This window comes from Colias croceus, chromosome Z (genome assembly GCF_905220415.1).
Source record: "Colias croceus chromosome Z, ilColCroc2.1".
In the NCBI taxonomy this organism is placed as follows: domain Eukaryota; kingdom Metazoa; phylum Arthropoda; class Insecta; order Lepidoptera; family Pieridae; genus Colias; species Colias croceus.
This window is the reverse complement of record NC_059568.1, coordinates 15063190-15085634: the sequence shown is the minus strand read 5'-3', so window position 1 is coordinate 15085634 and position 22445 is coordinate 15063190. Positions and strand designations below refer to the sequence as shown.

The 22445-nt window shown below is 32.6% G+C and overlaps 2 protein-coding genes across 2 annotated transcripts in view; both read left to right on the top strand.

The window, feature by feature from the left end:
• Nucleotides 1-435: 435 nt before the first annotated feature.
• Nucleotides 436-3198, top strand: LOC123705129 (golgin subfamily A member 6-like protein 6). Its single transcript, XM_045653765.1, has 2 exons — nucleotides 436-550; nucleotides 1245-3198. The coding sequence occupies exons 1-2, from the start codon at nucleotides 530-532 to the stop codon at nucleotides 2139-2141; spliced, it is 918 nt and encodes a 305-aa protein (XP_045509721.1). The 5' UTR covers nucleotides 436-529; the 3' UTR covers nucleotides 2142-3198.
• A 6788-nt stretch (nucleotides 3199-9986) lies between these two features.
• The window catches only part of LOC123705216 (alpha-1,3-mannosyl-glycoprotein 4-beta-N-acetylglucosaminyltransferase A-like), a 90911-nt gene continuing 78452 nt past the window's right edge, over nucleotides 9987-22445 (top strand). Inside the window, exon 1 of the mRNA XM_045653912.1 lies at nucleotides 9987-10222. The gene's annotated coding sequence lies outside the window, so the exon portion shown is untranslated. The remainder of the gene's footprint in view (nucleotides 10223-22445) is intronic.

Genomic DNA, 22445 nt, shown 5'->3' with positions numbered 1-22445 from the left:
TCGTCTTTTTTGAATGAACCCACAACCTTCCGGTATTAAAGCTTACGTGCAAAACGTTCAATCAAGGGGGCGTATTATTTATGAAGTATGTTTTCGCTAGAGTATTTCGAAAATACAAATTAATTTATAATCTGCGTAATAAAAATTGCTTGTTAGCCGATCCTTAAAGATTCATCGATAGATACGATATCTGCTATTTTACCATGCGTGCAATTTACATATTAAAAAGCCTATCGAATACCGCACATACTAACGAGTCTTTCACAACGAATTACACTCAAATCCTACTTAACTACATTTGACAAATGAAACATACGCATACTATAACATTAATAAACGATTAATTCCTCATAGGTAAGTGCATTTTGTGCAACGTATTCAAACATCGATGCATGAACCTTTGAACTGCACATCTCTTGCCGTGATTGGGAAAACCGACACCATCCTAGCGCAGGAGTCGGAGAGGGGCTCCACGATATATGCCGTGAGGTTCAGAGGCTAGAGGCAGTGTTGCTGAGGTCTCGTCGAAATGAGGACGCTGGCTCTTATGGTGGGTGATGTGATTGTGAAGTGATCGTTACTTAGGGTCTTGTGATTCGAAATGTGTTTTGCGTGTGTGCTCTCGGTACTAAATTGCGGTTCGATTTTTTTAGGTTTGAATCGGATTAAGATCATGTTTTGTTAAATTTTTTTGAAGTGAATTTGTAAAGTAATTTGAAAACTTTTGAAGTATAGAAGAAGTTCAATTGGTTTAAAGTATTTTTATATTTACTGCTGAAAAAGAAGCAAAATTTAGACGAGTGTTAAACAAATTTATTACAGACATTAAAATTCAATAAACAAAACTTTTACAAAAAAACAGGAAGTTTAACATAAAAATTTAAATTTTAACAGAGAACGTCATTAATTATATCATTTGCATATAATTAAAGCGAAAAAATAAATTCGTACCTATTGTTTAAAATACGCTGGTATCTTACGGATAATTTATTAAACTGTATTTTAGAGATCTAATATATATACATACAATGCATATTCATCGTAATATATATAGCTACATAATTAGTAAAAATAATTTCCCTCTCTACATACAATTTAAATCATTCGCTATGCGTATCTCACTATAATTATAAAAATTTGCAAAAGTAATAAATAAAACAAGAATATTTTATGTAAATCAGTTATATCATAACCGCGTAAGAACTTTGATGAATGTAAGTTTAATTATTCAATTTTGTTTTCAGTTATGGGTGGCGCTTGCTATTGCAGCGACCATCGCCCTACCCGTTAAGGACACAGAATTAGCTGATGTATCCCGAGAAAAACGATCACCGACCGGCTGGCACTCCGAGCCCGAGGGAGTCTGGGAGAAGAAACTGGTGTGGAAGGAGGATTGGAAACAAGTCTGGAAAACTGAGAAAAAACTCGTCTGGAAAACTGAATGGAAAAAAGAGAAAGTACCCGCCTGGAAAACCGAACAAGTTCAACAATGGAAGGAGGAACAAGTCCCCGCGTGGAAAGTAGTCCAGAAACCGATCTGGAAGGAAGTACAAGTGCCCATTTGGAAGGAAGTCCAAGTTCCCGACTGGAAGAAAGTCTGGAAACCAGTGTGGAAGGAAATCCAGGTGCCCGTCACGAAAGCTGTACAAGTACCCGAGTGGAAACAAAACTTCGTTCCCGAATGGGTTAAGGAAGGCGTTCCCGGAGAAAAATATTTAGGTAAGGACGACCACGGTTGGGAATACACCAGTCACGATCTATGGAGGAAGAAACTCATCTGGAAACCAGTGTGGAAGAAAGTATGGAAAACCGTGCACAAGCAAGAGTGGGTCACCGAAAAGAAATTGGAATGGAAAGAAGAATGGAAACAAATCTGGAGAACGGAGAAGAAACAAGCTTGGGTAACAGAGAAGAAACAGGAATGGGTTGAAGAGAAGGTTCAAGTTTGGAAGACTATCAAGAAGGAAGTCTGGGTTCCTGTACAGAAGAAAATCTGGGTAGAAAAGTCCAAGGAGGTTCAAGTACCAGTCTGGAAAACAATCGAAGTGCCGGCGTGGAAAAAGGTATGGAAACCAGTATGGCAAAAGGTCTGGGTTCCTGTACATCACGACCACCATCACGAACACCACGGATGGGACTAATGTTAGGTAGGAACCAAGCTATTTTGTACATATAGAGATACGCCAAACATAGTCATTTGTTAACTAATGTTACCATTACCGAGGTTTTGTTTAAATTGTATAGTTTTCAATGCCCAATGCCACCGGTAATTATTTGTATACCAAAAACTCTAGTAAGGTGGTTGCACACTTTGTTGCAGCGTAACAACTATAATACACTGAAACCGAACAATATAATTACAGGATTTCGAATACGCATATTAACAAGGTTGTAAAGCTTGCAGTTACGTGTACAATGTACATCCACCTTTAGTGCACGCAAAGGTGAATGGATTTGTTCCTGACTTCGAAACGTTTTCGCTCTATGTTTACACTTCTAAGGTTTGTGGTCATACATTCTTACGTATGAACAAATAGCGGTATCCATCTCCCTATTGTTATAGTTATAAATAGCGAATTTTATTGCGAATGCGATGTATTTAGCTTTGCGTGCGCCTAGAGAAATGATAACCAAAGTCATTTATTTCTGAATTCGATACAATAGCTAATGATTGTAATTTTTTGGATATTCGGCATTGAGTCGATCCGTTTATTTAAGGACGTAACACGTTGTAAGCTGTATATATATTTTTAGTCACTAATAGAAGATTTTGTAGCCACAATTCAATTTACGCGAATGTAAATTTGATTGTGACTTCCTTATCATGTCTTTAATTAACATTTCTTTTTATGGAGGCTAAATTAATATTTACTAAATTCTAATACGAAATTTATCAAATTGAACCAATTATATATTAGATAAAAAACGAAGAAGTCATATGTATTGTCTCTTGCATATCCATTTGTATTCGATACTTTATATTTGAGATACCACCTAAAATTTCAACATTTTACGTTTGTCAAATTTTATCTTTTATCAAAGATTTTTATTTTTTTATCATATTGATAAGTTTACCAAAAAATGTACGTGTGTCTATCTATAATACCTTACTTGTCGACGTTGTCGTGCTGTTGAGTACAATAATTATTAACATTTACGTACTTTTTGAGATTTTATACAATATACGAAGTTTAAATAGCCCTGTATTTCATTTACTGTTTAGTCACGTTTGTTTATATAACGCAATTTGTTTCTGTACGGTCCTCCACCTACGATGATTACTTACAAGTAACATTCAAAGAGGCTTGGAATGTTAATTGATTAAAGCATGGAAAAATGAACGCGCTCTTTATAAATATTTGAAAGCTGTCAATTGCGAAATGCTATGCGTAGTGCCTATATTTGTTGGTAGTTTGTAAATCTATGAGAGCCGTGCTTGCAGCTGCAGCGGCACGAATTAGGTCACGTATCTAGGAAGCGCACCATCAAAATCTATATACCTACAAACTACATTGAATATGCAGAACTTTTCCTATTAAATTTAGAAGATTGAAATGAAATGAAAAACTAATCCTCTTTTGTACTCAACCCTTGTCTATACATATTAGCAATATAAATTCGCAGCATCGTAGCGAATTGCATGACTTATAGATTGATATATTTGAATGCATAGAATTCATAATTTAATAACACGAGCTACAAAAAAGTTTAACCTCAACTTACATAAATATTGACGTGGGACTTTAAAAAAAATTGTTAGACCCGTAGTTTTGACCCAAAAGCTGATTCCTTCTCTTATCTTTAAAGGTAACATAAAACGTAATTGAATGGTCACATTACTGATTACAGTATACATGTTTTATCACTTAGAAAATTCATACAAATTCCGATGGCATCTAAGCAGGTTTATGTTGCATAAGACCTAGTGTCACGTCTGTACCATACCCGATAAAACATCTAGACTTCGTGATCCTCATTATTATAAACATCTCATATATCCACTTTCACTTCCTGAACTAAAAATCTCTAATTAAATAACAATATATATTCAAATGCACAATTCCCATGCTTTGTAATCTTGTTAGCATCTCCTCGTGAAATTTTACACCATTATTATAATATCGAGTCAATCTTTTACAGATGATTTCTATAGATTTCGTAAAAGAATTCTCAATGTGTATTTTGCAAAGGTTTGATGGAAACCTTTGATACGTATATGCTTTAATGAGGCATGTATTATCTACCTACAAGAAGCTTAATAATACAATATTTTTTTTTATTTGACAACTTTCTATGTTTAGGAAGGTATATTAGTCTGATTTTTCATTAAATTGTGTAGCGTTAGCAATAGCAAAAAGTTTAATTTTTTATCTAGAATCAATGGGAATTTTGCAACATTTTATTGTACTTTTTAAGTGAAGTAGTATTGCCGATTTTGTTAAATCCATTATGCCCACGGAGTAAGCTTTAAGTAAGAGGCGTAACGTAGGATTGTGTAAGGGTACATAAATTGAAGGTCGATTTTTGAAGGAAGATAACGGTACGAATGTATTTTTATCTAATTTACATTTATTTAAACATAAAAAATAAGTATTATAATACTACTTAGTTAATGCAATGTCTGACAATGAGCAGTACCTACCTACTATTAATACTATTATACCTCTATTATGGTGCAATGGAAAGGTACACAATATGTTGGAAATTAAACACAGAAAGAAATACAAATTATAAAATGGTTTGCTATTAATATAATACCAAATACGCTCAGTAATTTATTCTACAATAACATAATTATATTATTCCTACAAAACATAATTTCCTCATATTTAAAACTGTAATTAATGAACGAAACTAAGTGCATCCTTCATCTCTACATTATTCCATTACAAGGAATTTAATCACCGAAATGAAAAAGCAAACACAATTTCGTACAAATCAGATAACTAAGAACAATAGATAGTTAACGCAGTAATTTGATAGACGGATTTTTATTATTAACACCGGTCAAGGTGGAAATAATCTTGCTTGAACTAAGTTTTGGCGTGAATTGCTTCCTCTGCACCGCGGATTATTTTAAGTTCTAGAATATTCGATGTTTTTCTAGTTTTAAGCTTTCTGCTTCGCGTAAACTATAATAATCCTTTGTTTTTATCTATCCAGCTTCAAACTGATAGAGTTTCGTATAAGCCTAGCTCAATCTAAAATGTTAGGGGTTGAGTTTCCATAGGGATTTAGAAACTCATCCAGCGCTCTTGCGCTCGTGTATTATGAACTAAATAATGAAGTAAAATTTCAATAATATATTAGTCAGTGGGAAGGTAAGCCAAGGAGAAAATTTTCCTTTATTACTCCCACTTATACAAATGCTCTCTGGAAAAAGTTCGTTGTATTTTTCCAATAGAATTACCAACCCACGTCCTACTAATTGTGTAAACAAAATAATCCCTTTTTATTGGGAACAATATTATTGCAAAATAAATATAATTTTCTGAAGAACTTTCTTGATAACAAGCCGATTATGTTGTTTACGCGTTTTATAACGCTCGTTAAAATGAGCTTATTTATACAAAACATCCCACCTGTAGGAAATATTTACGCTTTTGTAAAATATATAATGAATGGAAAATATCTCAATTTTCTAGCAATATGTTGATCACCTTACAATTAAATAGGCGTGGGGCGAATGCGCTTATATTAGGTATACGAAGAAAACAGATTTAAATTTTATTTGCTATTAGCTTTCATAACGCCATAAACAATTATAACGATTTTTTTAATGAAGGGGTGGGATTTAATAATAATACCTACTTTATATTCCAACCAAATACAATCTGAGATATAAATTCGGTTAAATTAGATGAACCGGTGATCTTTATGTAGTTTTAGTATACTCGAAATGTGCAAAAATATCCTACAAATAAAGACCAATAATAATTAGGTAATCTAAGTTTAGTATTTCTCGATTATTGGTTTATCCGTGTCGTTTATTTAGCCTATCTCTTTTATAAAAATGGGGTAAAGAAATACATTTAATATTTACAAATATTTTTAAATATCAAACGCTGTATATAGGTATCCGAATTTATAATCGTAAACATTGTAAAAACAATTGTCTTGACCCCAACGAAAAATTAAGCAAGCGCTATATGATTACGTTTTGGGCTAAGGTTTTGGGCCATAAAATGTTAGTTTACAAATAGTTTTTGTATAATCTGTGATTACTTGCAGATAATATGGAGGGTGACTTTTCAGCTATAGCCAAATTTAATTAGAAATACGTACTAACTACTAATAATATAAATGCGAAAGTTTGTGAGGACGGATGTATGTGTATGTATGTATGTATGTTACCCTTTCACGCAAATACTACTGAACCGATTACAATTAAATGTAATAAGTAACTAAAGACCCAGAATAACACATAGGCTACTTTTTATCCCGGAAATCCGTCGGGACCGGGAACTATGCGAGATTTCTTTGACTACGCGGGCAAAGCCGAAGGCGAAGAATAATAAATACTTAATATTATCCCTTCGTCTTAGTTAACTTTATAAGAAAAATACTTAATATATATTTACTTGCAAAGGATGAAACTGCATTGTATTGTCTACTAGTCAATTGTAGGAAGATAATATGTAAACCGGAAAGCGCGGTTTCAATTCAAAGGAATAGTTTAGTGCAAAACGATGGTAACACAATGGTCCGACGTGCGAATTTTAAAAACCAAACACACCTCTATATTGTTTGAGGCTTGTATCTATAGGTACTATTATTATAAAGCTGAAGAGTTTGTTTGTTTGTTTGAACGCGCTATTCTCGGGAACTACTGGTCCGATTTGAAAAATTATTTCAGTGTTAGATAGCCCATTTATCGAGGAAGGTAAAAAGGCTAAAGGCTACTAGCTTACCGCCCGCGGCTTCGCCCGCTTTGTCTAAAACCTAATAAATTATTTAGTAAAACCTTTCTATTGAATCACTCTATCTATTAAAAAAACGTATCAAAATCCGTTGCGTAGTTTTAAAGATTTAAAGTTTAAACATACAAAGGGACATAGGGACAGAGAAAGCGACTTTGTTTTATGCTATGTAGATTACGTTATTCGCTGATAAGGTTAAAATATATTTTTTTTTAAATCAGCAAATTGATTCTTATTTTGATACAGGTAAGTAAATAAAAAAAACGACGTGTGGCACTCGGGAACTGCCGCGGTAAAGCTATGCCTTCAAGCCACCCTCCGCCCGTCGCAGTGGGGAGCGTGAGGTTTTTTCGTTACGAAGTTTCTTCCTTCTTTCGTGGTCTGTTTTATTTCTACTTCCTAGCCAACTTGGTCTCGATTTTAGTAGCTTTTATTTCACTTAAAATATCGGAATCAGAGAAATTGGTGCATTCTTTAAATCAGACGTTAACATTTGAAATAATTACTGAAGACATAACAGCTTGATGGATGTGTTATTTTAAAGTCGTGTCAATTACGTAGTGTTAAATGGGCTAGTATTTAAATTTTGACAGATACATTTATTTATATTATTAATCATGTTTTTTATCTGTGGGTTTTGTGAACGTGGGTCTCCTAGATGTAACAGTGAGAAATCATAGCGATTTTGTTGCGAAAATTTAATAAAACAGGTTGGTAAGATGACGTTGTGTTGTGATAATTAATGTTTTGTGATATCAATAACAGACAAATAAATGGTTATAATAAAAGAATTATGTTTGATATACTTACTATATTTTAAATTTCATTATTTGTGTTTGTTCTTATACCTACGCAAATAAACAAATTTTAAAACAAACATTTAGTTCAAACGAATCAACATCGCTGTCTCGGATACATTTACAGAGACCCAAATGCTATACTTACCTACCTACCTAGTTTTTGTTGTAAGGAAAGCGTTACTGAGTCGTTTTTGTAAAGAACAATAATTAACGAATGCCAAGTGCATAAAGCAAACGTTTAATAAATGGTTTCGTACTGAATTGTCTTTTATTTTATGTTCCCTAGTGAGTATGTTGAGCTTATTTTGGTCAAGCTGTATTAGTGTATCTGCTGGTCATAATATGTTTATTTATTTCTTAATAGGTATGTACTTTATTGAATTTAAAAATAGAATAAATAAAACAAACACTAAATTAAACTATTGGCGGGCTTATCGCGTTAATTGTGTGTTACGATATTGCACAAATAATACAAATAAGTATAGATTCAAAAATGATCCACTTTTACTTTCTCCTTTAATAAAATAAACATATAGGTATTAGGATAACGACAAAAATACTTTACCGACAAAATTGAAATCAAAATAAATTGAGTCAAAATAACCATGTTGTATCGGAAAAACTTTAAGTAAGTCGCGCCATCTGTTGACAGTTGGATGTCAATAAATTGATTTCTTGTATTATTAATAAAGTCAAGAACTTAATAATGTACCCGTTATTGTTTTATTACAGCGTCATCTGTTTTATACTTTTATAAAACATTTTGGTATAATGCACAATAGATGGCGCTGGTGATGGCTGTACAATGTACTCGATACAGGTTAAAATAAAATAATAAAACTGTGATAATAATTATAAAAATAAATACATACTTATTGAAGATAAACCTTATTATATTATGATAGAATATGGAAAAGATTGTATCTATTTTAAAAATTTATATTTTTACACCGGTAGGAGGTAAGTATTTATTTCAATAAATATTGTTGTTTATTACATTGGGAATGTTAAAAAATATGTGCTTTTAATATATTGAAGCAATAAATACACCTATTCAAATATTAATATTATTCTCTACAAATCATTTATGGTACATATTAAGACTGAAGTTTCAATCCATATATTTGTCTAGCAATATTTATAATCTACTCCGTTAGCTACCAGCACAGGTCACCAGTCCACCCTGACTTCACCCTTGGTTCATATAAAGCCTATAACACTCACAGATCAAATACATACTCTTTGGTGAAACAATGTTGAAAATGGTCCAGCAGTTCCTGAGAAACGTTCAAAAAAACAAACTCTTTGGCTTCATATTATCAGTATAGATTAGAATGATCCAGTTTCTATTTTTTGAGCAAGAGGTGAATAATATTATATTATCTATATAATGCCAAAGATATTTTTTATGTCTCATATCGAAATTTAATGCATAATAAGCGCTGACCTCTGTACATCATAAATTCTATACATATTCAAGATATATTCTTGTAATATTTTGACAATTCTGTCGTAAGACTAATTTAACAAACAAGTAAAATTCTTACCTATTTTAAAAGAAAAGAGAAACAAATGCATTTTTATTACCTACCTACTTACTTGCTTTAAATTTGAACCTTGTAATTCCAAATTCCATCTTTGAAATATGTATTAGAACAGCTGTTACTGAATTTATTGTCTTTGAACAGCTGAATGTTCTTGAATCGTTTTTTTATATTTTATCAAAAATTCTAATTTTGAGTTAGAGGTGAAATAACTAATATGTATAATATTATTGTAAATAGAAAAAAAAAAACTAAACCAATAAGAAATATAAAAACTCACATACTTTGTTATTTGTATCCGTCGAGTCTTGTACTGCTCATCATAACATTAATTATTATAATATCTTGTTCAATAAATTAATGTAAACTTATATGTATTTTTAAATGGAACACAAGTTATTACTTAAATTCTATTCTTCCCCAAAAATTTACCTAGGTACCTATAAATATTACCACAGTGCTAAGCTACAACAGTGCTATCACAAACAATTATTTACACCTAGGCAAAGAATTACTAAGTATTTTGATTTTGAATTTTAACTTATGTAGGTACTAACTGAAAATTAAAGGTACAAAACTCAAACGTCAAATTTTAAAATAAAAGTAGGTCGAGGTGTGAACTTGTTACCAATTGACTTGTATCCATTGCGGCAAAGGTAATTTTTGTCTATAGTCCGTGACACTTGGTCTGCCGTCTGTACTCTGTGGTCAAAGAGGCAGGGACTAGCGCCAGCGGCATCGCTATTCGCTATACCTAGCGTTAATATTTTGATGTGCAAAAGAGTGTTTATTCAATTAATACGATCGAAAATAATTCATTAATTTAATATTATTCTTTTCAGTGATGTAAATTACAGTCCGTAAAGGAGCACATAATAGTTATAAATAGAATAATAATTAGAAAATATATGTGCAATGTTGTTGTTTTTAACGAAATGTGATTTGTGAACGGATTCAGGTGAGTTGTAATTTAATTATTATTGATGTTTGTGAATGAAATGTATCATTATTTACCGATATATATGTTTACACATAATCAAAGAATATTCTGTTTAAATTTGGCGTAGAAATATGAGTGTTTTCATACAAAAATGTTATTCCAAAAGCATGAAGGCGGCGTATACTGCAATTCATGAAATGACAAGACTCTATTTAAAAAACATAATTTTAGTAAACATGAATAAAAACTTGTTGTAATAAATAAATAATATATTTTTCTTTAAAAGGATTCGATTTTCAAAATAAAATCTGTATTTGTAATTTTAAATCGTCACACTCTAAGCGTCACACTTTAAAATAATAAAAAAAGATGTTTATGGTGCCAACATTGATGTTTTTCATTATAATAATTCATGTAAGCGTATCTCGATCGAATCTCGCAAACATGTGTAAACATTTTCAATGTCAGTTTATCTTGACCTAGTGCGGAACTCGGAAGTTGGCGAAATGACGCGGGATAATTTTATTACTTACCATAGTTTAAAAAATGTTGTGTGGTTTTATGAAACCACGGTAAAAGTGAAAATTTTTCACACTAAGTATAGACATTTAACTAAAAATTATCGTATTTGTACGATAATTATCGTACGTATTTTGCGTCACGCGACATGCGCTACACAGACCAAAAAGTTTGAGACGATGTAATAAAAGTTTCACTTTAAAAGACTTTAGGTAAACAATTAAATTATGATATATTATGATTTAGATATAAGTTACATATTATGTAATAATATCGACATGATTTTAAAAGAGCAACTATTGAGTTTCTTGCCGGTTCTTCTCCATAGAAATAATTATATAATGACGATTCGAAAGTGCTACTAAATAGTAGTCTAATTGAATGAATGAATGTTTGAGTTTGAGTCTATAGCAAATACCTAGGTAGGTACCCTAGGTACCTACGTTACTTATTTAACTGAACTACATGCTGTTGAAAAAGCATATAATAATAATAATATATTACCTATGTACTCATAAGATGAACTAGTGTATTTATTTAGGAATTTGTAAGTAGGTATAAATCTATTTTTATCCATTACTAGCTGCTCCGCGCGGTTTAACCCCCGTGGCTCCACCCCGAGGAAGGTTATAGGCTATATATTATCGTAGCGTGATAATATATAGCCTATAACCTTCCTCGATAAATGGGCTATCTAACACCGAAATAATTTTTCAAATCGGACCAGTAGTTCCCGAGATTAGCACGTTCAAACAAACAAACAATCTCTTCAGCTTTATATTATTAGTATAGACTAGCTGCTCCGCGCGGTTTCACCCCCGTGGCTCCACCCCTGTTGGTCGTAGCGTGATAATATATAGCCTATAACCTTCCTCGATAAATGGGCTATCTAACACCGAAAGAATTTTTCAAATCGGACCAGTTCCAGCCTTCTAGGACGTCCACTGCAGGACATAGGCCTCCCCCAAGGACCAGTAGTTCCCGAGATTAGCGCGTCAAACAAACTAACAAACTCTTCAGCTTTATAATATTTATATTAGGTAGGTAGTATAGATTGCTGGTTTACTGCGTTTCAAACTCCGCGTTTATTGTTATTGAAATAAAGAGAGAATACTGAAATACTTACTTACATAATTTATTTATTTCCTTTCCTAATTTTGATTTAAAGGTTAGGTAGGTTCAGGGACACCTAAATCTATACTTTTATTATAAAGCTGAAGAGTTTGTTTGTTTGAACGCGCTAATCTCGGGAACTACTGGTCCGATTTGAAAAATTCTTTCTGTGTTAGATAACTCATTTATCCAGGAAGGCTATATATTATTATAGGCTATATATTACGCTACGACCAACAGGAGCGGAGCCACGCGGGTGAAACCGGCCTGAGCAGCTAGTATGTAGTAAATATTCTCGTAGTAGGTAGATGCCTAGGGCAAGGTAAATAATAATTATAATTTGTGAAGTAGTATGTACGGAATAGAATAGAATATAGGTACCTACGAAATTAATGCAAGCACCAATTTGCCTTCGAGAAATCTGCGAGAATTATGTATAAATCGAGTTCTGCTTGTTTTAAAAACTAAACGATTTACCGGATTACAAATTGGAGCCTAAGAGTAAGTTTTAGGTAAATATAGGCATAGGCAGCAAGGGTACGGTGTACGACTGAACGTGCATCTAACTAATTTGAGAACTTTTAATAAGAAATCCAAAATTTGGATTTTCATCTAGGTAGGATTTTACTTAAGAAATGAATAAAATAGCAATTAGTCATTGAAGTTCCTTCATTTTAATGTAGGTATTTGTTTAATAATTAATAAATAACAACACAATAAAAAGAAAGGTAGGTATATCCAATAACAACTCATACATTTATATTGACTCTTGCAATACGTTCTGCAGCAATATTTCAGTAATTTCTAATTCATATCGAAGTTCAATATTTCTTGAACGCGGTAGATACGTACGTTAGTTTACTCTCTTATGATGTAATGTTAAAAAACTAGCTACCTACATATCTGGCTTTTGTATGTAACTTTTTCGCAAATAATAATGCTTAATATTAAATTTGAATACAGTTTAAAAAGAAGAGCTTCATATTTGACATCGTATTTTGCGCTAGATTCATAGCTTGTTTCATTGAAATTGATTCAGCGGTTTCAAACTCAAACTCAAACATTTATTTATTCAATTAGACTTCTTTTAGAAACACTTTTGAAAAGTCATTACATATTTTTAGCACTTACTACCGATTCGGAAAGCAGTATCTACGGAGAAGAACCGGCATGAAACTCCATAGATAGTTACACTTTACAAAATATGTACATATTATGTAACATCATAGGCATATTATAATATTATTATAACACTCGCTACTTACTACAACAAAGTTTCGCTTGATATCATGTAGAAATAAATATTGTAAAGTTTTTACATCTGTTCATAGACTTTGAGAGAGCTTCACATTGATCTCTATTTCTCGTAAAACATAAATAAACATATACAGACAAAGATCATACCACAATATAGACTATAGCTACGTTGCGACGTGAAGGAATAACAAATAAACGAAAAAACACATTTTCGCGTTTGTAATATACTAAGTAAGTACAATGTTAATATATATCTAGCGAGCCGCGTCAAATTCGCATGATGCATTGATGCTACATATAAAAATTCCTCTTGAAGCACTCGATTAAAAAAACGCATAAAAATACGTTCTATAGTTTTAAGACCTATGCATTATACTATGTAGAGTTATCTCTACATAATGGATACGGATTATATCCAAAACTATTCAAAGGTACCAAGGCAAATCAATACGCATATACGCATATATACCATGCCTATGTATGCTAATAATATATTACAAGTCTATTATATGTGTGCGTCGCGTCATAATCAAATACACCAATTAGATACGGCCATTGCATACATTGAAAAGAAAGAGTAGGTACTATATCACAGATAATATAATAACCTAATACTATCCACAAATTATATAGTATTGTGTGATAGTAGGTAATCATACCTAGATGTATAGATTTTCCACCTGACAGCTAAGGTACAATCATGTTGGTAGATTGAGGGAATAATCAGTATGTTTTGATCTTTTGGAAGGTGAACATTGACCGCCAGACCGTTTAGCCTCCTTAATGGTACAGTGGTTGACGCGTGAGCGTAGAAACGACTGGTCCTCGGTTCGATTCCCGAAAAAAAATGTCTCGGTCTGGCAGGATAGGCTGATCACCTACTTGTCCCAAAAGAAAATCGATCAGTGAAAGAGATGTATGCATCTTCTGCCCCACCAGGGGACACGTACAATTATGCAACGCTAATTCGTAATTGAAGAATAATGAATAATGTCACGTACCTTTACATAAATATGTATAATAATTATTACTGTCTTATTGAATACATGAACGTAAGTTGTAACACTGAGTTTTATTAAGTAGCTTTGCTCTCGCGGCTTCGCTCGCTTCGTTTTGGCGACAACCATTTTAAATTCATATTAATACCAATTATTTTTGGAGTTTTTGAGGATGGATGTGTATGGGTATGTTTGTTACTCATTTACGCAAAATACTACTGAACCGTATTACAAACGCGGGCGAAGCTGCGGGCGAAAACCTAGTTTTAACGTATAAAGCGTAATTATATACTCGTAGTAAATAATTTTACGTGTTAAACGGGAGAAAAGTATACACCTGACTAACTTGTTTTGCCTTTAAACCTGTGTAGTGTGTACATTGGCAGGTGGATACCAACTTCTATAATTAACAGACTATAAATATCTGTTTGCACATCGAAATTAAGAGCAACCGCAGTGTCAAATATTTGGAGTTATGAGAAAAATATACGAGGAATGCCAAATGGAAAATGTTAGTAAAATTTCTAGCTTGTTTGATTTACAGTGTATTTTGTTACTGGAGTTCAACAGGTCTAATTACGAACTTAAATTGCTACGTCTATTCTGGCTTTGTTATTAGTGAGGTACGTTAGTTTTCGTTTTTGTGTACAGAATACAGATAGCATATGATATTTCGTGCTTATTGAAGATTTGAAGTCGATAGTGGTAAAATATATGATGGTAAATTAGGTTAGATTGTCCGCTGACTAGGCCTTCCGCTGGCTGACCTTCGTTTGGAGTATAATTATGTATGTTTATGGGTTGATGAAGGAAATAAAGGTGTACACATAGAATAGATCAAATATGGTTTAGAGAAGGGTAAATTTCAAACTCAAAACTCAAACTCAAACATTCATTTATTCAATTAGACTACTATTTAGTAGCACTTTCGAATCGTCATTACATAAGTATTTTTAACATTTACCACCGATTCGGAAAGCAGTATCTATGGAGAAGAATCGGCAAGAAACTCCATAGTTGCTCTTTTAAAATCATGTCAATATTACATAATATGTAACTTATATCTAACTTATACATAATATATCATAATATGCAAAGAACTGTCCTGTGGTTTTTACGCGACAACCCTCCATGGGTCTTTATCGTCCATATATTCCTGAATACTGTAGTACGCTCTCTGAACTAGTACATTTTTTATATAAGTTTTAAATTTAGAACTACTAAACTCTTTAATATTGAGAGGAATTCTATTGTATAAGCGTATACCTTGACCCATAAATGAATTTTTAACTTTAGCTAATCGGAAAAATGGCATTTCAATTCTATTCCTGTTCCTTGTGCCATAATCGTGTCTATCTCCTACTCTTGTGTGTAAGTCGGCGTTTTTGTGAACATGCAAAATATTATTAAATATATATAAATATATATAATTTTGAATCAGGAAACTAACATACCATAACATACAGGAAACTAACATACTAATATACTGCTATAAGATATAACTATTACATATTTTCATTATGATATATTATTTCACCGGGGGAAAGTGATGACCATAGAAATCGTGATGACGCAAGAAAACCTATATAGTAGGTACTGTAATTTTTTCTCACTGGAAATAGTACTTCTTTAACACATCATGGTACGGGGGCTGATGTGATGAGAATTCCCGAGAATATAGGTAGAGATGCTGAACCTAGTCTCTCCAGATGCGTAAGAAATTCTATCCTATCAGATTATGTAAGTGGTTATAAAGTGCATATGTATATATATTTGTATAGTTCTGCGTTTGGATAGTGCACTTATGGACTTTGAACTCTGCTTACATTTGCTACAATTTCCGAAATCCCGGCATCAGACTTGTTCATTGAGCCAAGTCTTAAGCGGTTTTACTCGATGTTAGCAACTTAAATATTTCTCCGTAGCTATAAGTGTATAATTTTGATAGATGCAAATATCGACACGTACTTCGTTTTATTTTACATACCTATATAAAGGTGCTTTTTCCTCGTACAACTGTACATAATATTATGTCGTTATCTCAAGTAAAATGCAAAATGCAAAAATGCAGATTTGTCGAGTGCTGTGTTATTGAGAGAGGCGTATTACGCACGTTACTGTTATGTCGTTTGAAATATTTTATACTCTGACCAGGGTGTTCTAGTTATTTTTATTGGATATTTATGTAAACGTAGTTTTGATTTATTTTTACAAGGTCCTAAAACTTATAAACGTTAAATTAAACTATCACCCTGCTACTTCGGTTGCCTGCCAGCGCTCGAAAGCGCGCGGCAGCAACCGGAGGCGCGATTCTTCATTCTAGAAGTAGCCCGACGGTACCTACCACGAGACCCACAAACAACCGCGCGCGCTGAGGGTGTAAAACGCGTCATTAAGTGATAAATCTGTGTTCTTCACAATCTGCGGACTTTTAAATCGAGAGCGCGCGATATAAAATCGCTCCGTGATTTCTTAGCCTTAGATTACTAGAAAAATAAGGGATCCAATTATTATTTAAGGTCCAGTTCAGTCCCGTTTCAGTCCTTGTTGTATGTCCATATCTTAAAGATGTGTAATTATTTTAAAAAGTGGTCAATATCCAAGAATTCCTATTAAAGTAGGCAATATAATATATTATTGTAAGCATCTGTCGTACTCACATGTGCTAAATAGCAATATTACGAATGCCTTTATGTTTCAAGGCTCTCTATATTTAGCGGTCATGTACTCGACAAACTAATTATCATCAATCTATACATATAATAAAATCGTAGGAAAGTCAAAACTGTACATTGAATATTTTTTTAAAAGAATACCTGGGCCGTGATCTATAATCGATATAGAAGCCAAAAACATAGTTTTTAGAATTTTTGTCTGTTTGTCTGTTTGTCTGTATGTTTGTCCGAGCTAATCTCGAAAAGTACTGCATAGATTGACTTCAAATTTTGCATGAATATTACTAACAGGTCGGGTGAGGCTATAGGCTACATATTATCAAGCTATCATCTACGGGGGAGGAGCTGTGAACCTTTATTTTTCTTACGTATTCCGTGTATTACGACAGCGTACAATCTAAAGACTCATGTTTAAATGTTGGTTTCGAGTAAGCCATGCTATTATCTAGCTTTACAAAATAAAAACTATGTCATTTACGTAATTTGGGCAGAGAAACAGTTTAATGAATTTAGTAGTATAAAGACAAATTAGAAACAGCGCCATCTATTAAATGTTATAAAAATCAAATCAATTTACACGTTAACTATTGGAAATTAATAATCAAATGACGCATATATAAATGTTGTTTGACAATATCTAGATTGACACTATAAAAATTATGCCATTTAAGTAACTTGGGAAGAGAAACATACCTTAAAGAATGTAAGTTGTATAATGTTAATTTTGTAACAGCGCCATCTATGAGATTTCGTAAAAATCAAATCAATTTACATGTTAACACTACTGAACACAATGTTAAAAATTAATAATTTAAATATAATTATGTTATTTATTTATTTAACTCTTTAACCCATATCTTCCGTTCCCTATAAGATATATTTCGTGTAAATAATAAACTACATTTTTTTTTTAAAGTGAGGGTACCTACTTAGATGTTTATTATTTTAAGTAAAAATAGACACCATTATCTACAGTTAATCTAATGATTGTGTTCCAAAGAGTATAATAATATATTGTTGTGTTCATTAGTTACAATTTTTAAAATCTTCGTGTTTTATAAATTTACTAGCTTACCGCCCGCGGCTTCGTCCGCTTTGTCTAAAACCTAATAAATTATGTACTAAAACTTTCCTCTTGAATCAGTCTATCTATTAAAAAAACCGCATCAAAATCTGTTGCGAAGTTTTAAAGATTTAAGCATATAAAGGGACATAGGGACATAGGGACACAGAAAGCGACTTTTTTTATACTATGTAGTGATATTTATTCTTCGTGTTTTGTGAATTTTCACCATCATGCGTTCCCACAAAAGGTAAGTTGTTACTTACAGGTATTTATTGAAATGAAATGAAATTAAATGAATGATTCTTTTATTATTTTGAGGTGCATTGGGAACAGAAGTTTTTGATAAAATTTTATTTGTAAGTAGCTTTTTTTTATAGATTTACAGTTAACTTTTGATTTTTTTATTCAATGCTTATAAAATTATATCGCCTTTGGAAGACGATTTCTGCTGATATTTTTACTACACCACTTGAAAATTGATGATTTGATGATAAAGACAGTAGCAGCGAGGATTAAGTGGAAATTAGTAATCATCCGCTTCGTCAATTTTTGACTGAAGTTAATGTCCAACGTCCAATGGTTCAATCATTGGAAGTATCTCGGGAAATTTTGGAGGATATTTTTCAGGAAGGAGAGGAGGGGCAGCCAACCACATATCAAACTACTACGTTTTAGTACCGAAAAAAATGTTATTGCCAAATGAAACGTAAATTTTGCACTCACAACTTTACAAGTAATGTTTTTATTTTGACTTTGCGGTTATCTGATTATAATATTTATCGTTATGGCTATCGACGTACCGACCGTACTGGGATCAGAGTAGGTACATGATATACAGTTCATCATCCAGGATTGCTTAGAGCATTTTCACACTGAAAAAGATGTTTTCTTTGAATCGTAGTTGCTTCATTTATTTATTTTTAATCATTTTAAATAATATGTTTTATATTTTATAAATATATCATTTTCATTATTTAAGTAGATAAAATAAATTATGTAACGGTTTTATAAGAAAACACATTATATTTGTTAGGCGACGGTGATTTCTTCCAGGCAAAAGAAATCATCTTCAGGATGGAATCATCCTGGATCATCTTCAGAATCATCTTCTGAATCATCTTCAGAATCATCTTCAGAATCATCTTCAGGATGGAATCATCATCATGGATCCAGATGGGGGTCAAGTGACGCGGGCCACGTACCACAAACATGCTTAGTTTGTGGTATCGAGCGCGAAAGATAGTCATCGTGTTTTTAGTAAAGTTACTATGTAAACTAACGTAATTTAATACTTAGGTACATATTCTATAATGGTGTGCTCAAACTGTTAATCTACATTTAATTTAGATTATTATTTGATACTAAGTAATGTAGAATTTAAACCACATTCATGTTTTCTTCAGATTTTAAGATTTTCTTATCAGAGTGTTCAATTTTAATGTAGTTAAATTTTATAAGAGACAATAATTAAGAAAATTTTAAAATAAAGTGTCACGTATTTTTTTTAAACAACGAATGACGAAAAACGGCCTAATCGCGAACGAAGTCGCGGGCAACAGCTAGTATTATAATACAAGGCTAAGAAATTTCATTTTAATATCAGTAACTATAATTCATGTAACAAGTTAATGAAATAAATAACATTATTATAAAAATACCTATTGTAATTAATTAATAACATCATTGATATTTATCCATACTAATATTATAAATGCGAAAGTAACTCTGTCTGTCTGTCTGTTACTCAATCACGCCTAAACTACTGAACCAATTTTCATGAAATTTGGTATGGAGATAATTTGATACCCGAGAAAGGACATAGGCTACTTTTTATCCCGGGAAAATGACGCAACCCACGGGAACGGGAACTTTGCGGGTTTTTCTTTGACTGCGCGACAAAGCCGCGGGCGGATACCTAGTTCTTTATGACTTTTCTCTCAAAGTTGTTCACTATTTCTCTTTAATTAATGTGATTTTCCATTGTGTTATTATACTACATTTAATCATGATTACACTCCTAAAGCACAAATGTGTTTCGGATATCAATTACTATTGCATTAGGGAGAGTCCGGCGGAAGGACTTCCGGATTTTTCGTTCAACAAAGACATCGTAATAACATCCTGTCAACATCTACCCCGGTAGTGTTTCAATACTTTTAATACGCACGAAAAAGTACAAAAAACTGGCCAATTGCGAGTCGGACTCGCGCACGAAGGGCTCCGTACTATGCGGACGGCGGACCCCCCTTAATGTATATATTTAAATTTTTAGTATTTGCTTTTATAGCGGCAACGGATACACATCATTTGTGAAAATTTCAGCTTTCTAACTATCACGGCTTATGAGATACAGCCTGGAGACAGACAACGAAGTCTCAGTAATAGGGTCCCGTTCCCGTTTCGGTACGGAACCCTAAAAACAATCCTAATTGGTTTAGCTGTTCACTGTGAAAACGTAACAGACAAATTGACCGGAATTGTATCAATGCATTTAAAGGAAGACATGTTTTTCCGCGGGAAATTGTGTTACCAAATACCAATATTGATCAAGTTTGGAATACACAGTCTGATTGGTAGAGTAGTTTTTATTTCAAGTTAAAAAGAAGGTAAATTAAAGGCCTTTTATGCGAGGGCACGATATTTTCTTCTCGCTTAAAATTTAGTTTTGAAAAATAAGAATGTTTAGGCAATAACATCTTTTGACTTTTTCACGCGATAATATCTAATTGGATCTCTATGAAAATACAGATATAGATTATAGTATGTACCTAACACAAATAGGTACCTACTACTTACCCGAGCAACACGCGAGTGACGCTACGGGTTCCAACCTCTAGATCATACTTTTTCTCACTGTATGAAATTACATACATTTAAGCCTGGATTAGCATATACGCTACTATCCAGGTACTTAGCTACTTGATATCTTGTCTTACAGTACCACGAGCCTCAGGTTCCAACTTTATTTTTGTCTCACACTACCAAGTCGCAAAGTGTACGTGTGTAAGTGCTGCACTTGACCGCATTTGAGCCAACGCAACGTTCCGCTGCTGCAGAGCTGGTGGGAACCTCAACTGGCGTGTAACGTCTCACACTAGTCACCTGAACTGTAATTGACCGAGGACCGGTTCATGTTTGCAGTTGGCTGGCCGTTATTTACTACCAAATTGTAAACCAAACTTTATAATGCGTCCAGATTAAGTGCAGATAAAGATATAGAATTGGTGTAAATTTGATCGGGTTAGGTAACACAATACGCGGCTAGGATAGTACAAGATGTAATGGTAATATATTTGGAAAGGCACTGTTTAAAATAGTTGCATAACTAAAAGATCTAATTTGTAGAGTTGTCTATTTTTAGTACAAAAAATGGCCACTATAATTTTTTTTATGGATAAGCTAAAATCATATATAGTATTTTTAAAATAAGCTCAACGTCATTTTATTTAGAAACAATATGCATCAAGGTTATTGAAATAGAGGGATGAGATATCGAGTGAGGAGAAATGGCATCGTTCCAAGATTTCGGTACTACGTTACTGGTGTGAGGCGTGAGCTGACATAATATTTGGAAAATTGAAAGAATAAAAATGTAAAGAACTAACATCTTGAGAAAAGTGGTTTGCAATACAATAAACATACCTTGTGATTAAATTATTAAATATTATGAATCTTATTGTTGTTGAATGTCCCATGTATTATACCAAGTTTCCAAGGCAATTTTGATTTCTATTCGGAAGGACTTAACTTAAAAGAAGGCCTTAAAATTTTGTTTAACCAATTCTAGTTTATACGTTAAGACTCACGTATATCATTATCATTGTTAAAACAGTATACTGAAAGATAACCTATGGCGATAGCATTAATAAATATCTTATGTAAAAATAATAAATAATTATTACTAATATATGAGAGACTGGTTGGCTTTGTTGGCATTGACCCTGCCTTCCAATTCAGAGGTCATGGGTTTGATTCCAAATATTTGTGTGATGAACATCAATGTTTAATCTGTGTCTGTGAGTTAATTATCTATTTAAGTATTTATTTAAAATTATTTTTGTATGTTTATCAGCCATAACACAAGCGAAAAGCTTAGTATGGGATCGTGCCGTGTGTGAAAAATGTCCTGAAATATTTATTTAATTAATTTAATTCTATAAACGTAAAATATATTTTTAGATTTAAACATAGGTATGTATCATGTGTAGTAGGTATACTAGTACAAATGTGTTTCAATTAACAGAGCCTATTTAAAATAATAGTAAAATTATAGTACTCTTGAGAATTTCCTACGCACGAACATAATAGTTCAGGATACATCGCCCATTTTTGCAAGTGACTACTATCAAGCTGATTTTCCGTTTGTAGCTTTATTTTGATGAGACGCCCAATAATTTCGTGTACGAAACTCTCGATTGTGGTAGCTAACAGAGATAACAAGGATAAAAATTTTTGATTTGATGGTTCTCAAATATTTATTACTAACTGAATTTTTTTTTTTGGTTCAATCTCAAGATAATTACCTAAATTATTCGAAAAAATATTTGTCCTACAAAATCTATGGTTAGTTCAAGGAGTCCCCCTTTCCAAAGTGTATCGATAACGAGGTCATC

Excerpts from the sequence above, each read along its gene's own strand:
- LOC123705129 (XM_045653765.1), top strand. The coding sequence starts at position 530 with ATGAGGACGCTGGCTCTTATG. Across the intron at positions 551-1,244 it reads TGAGGACGCTGGCTCTTATG|TTATGGGTGGCGCTTGCTAT; the intron begins GTGGGTGATGTG and ends TTTTGTTTTCAG.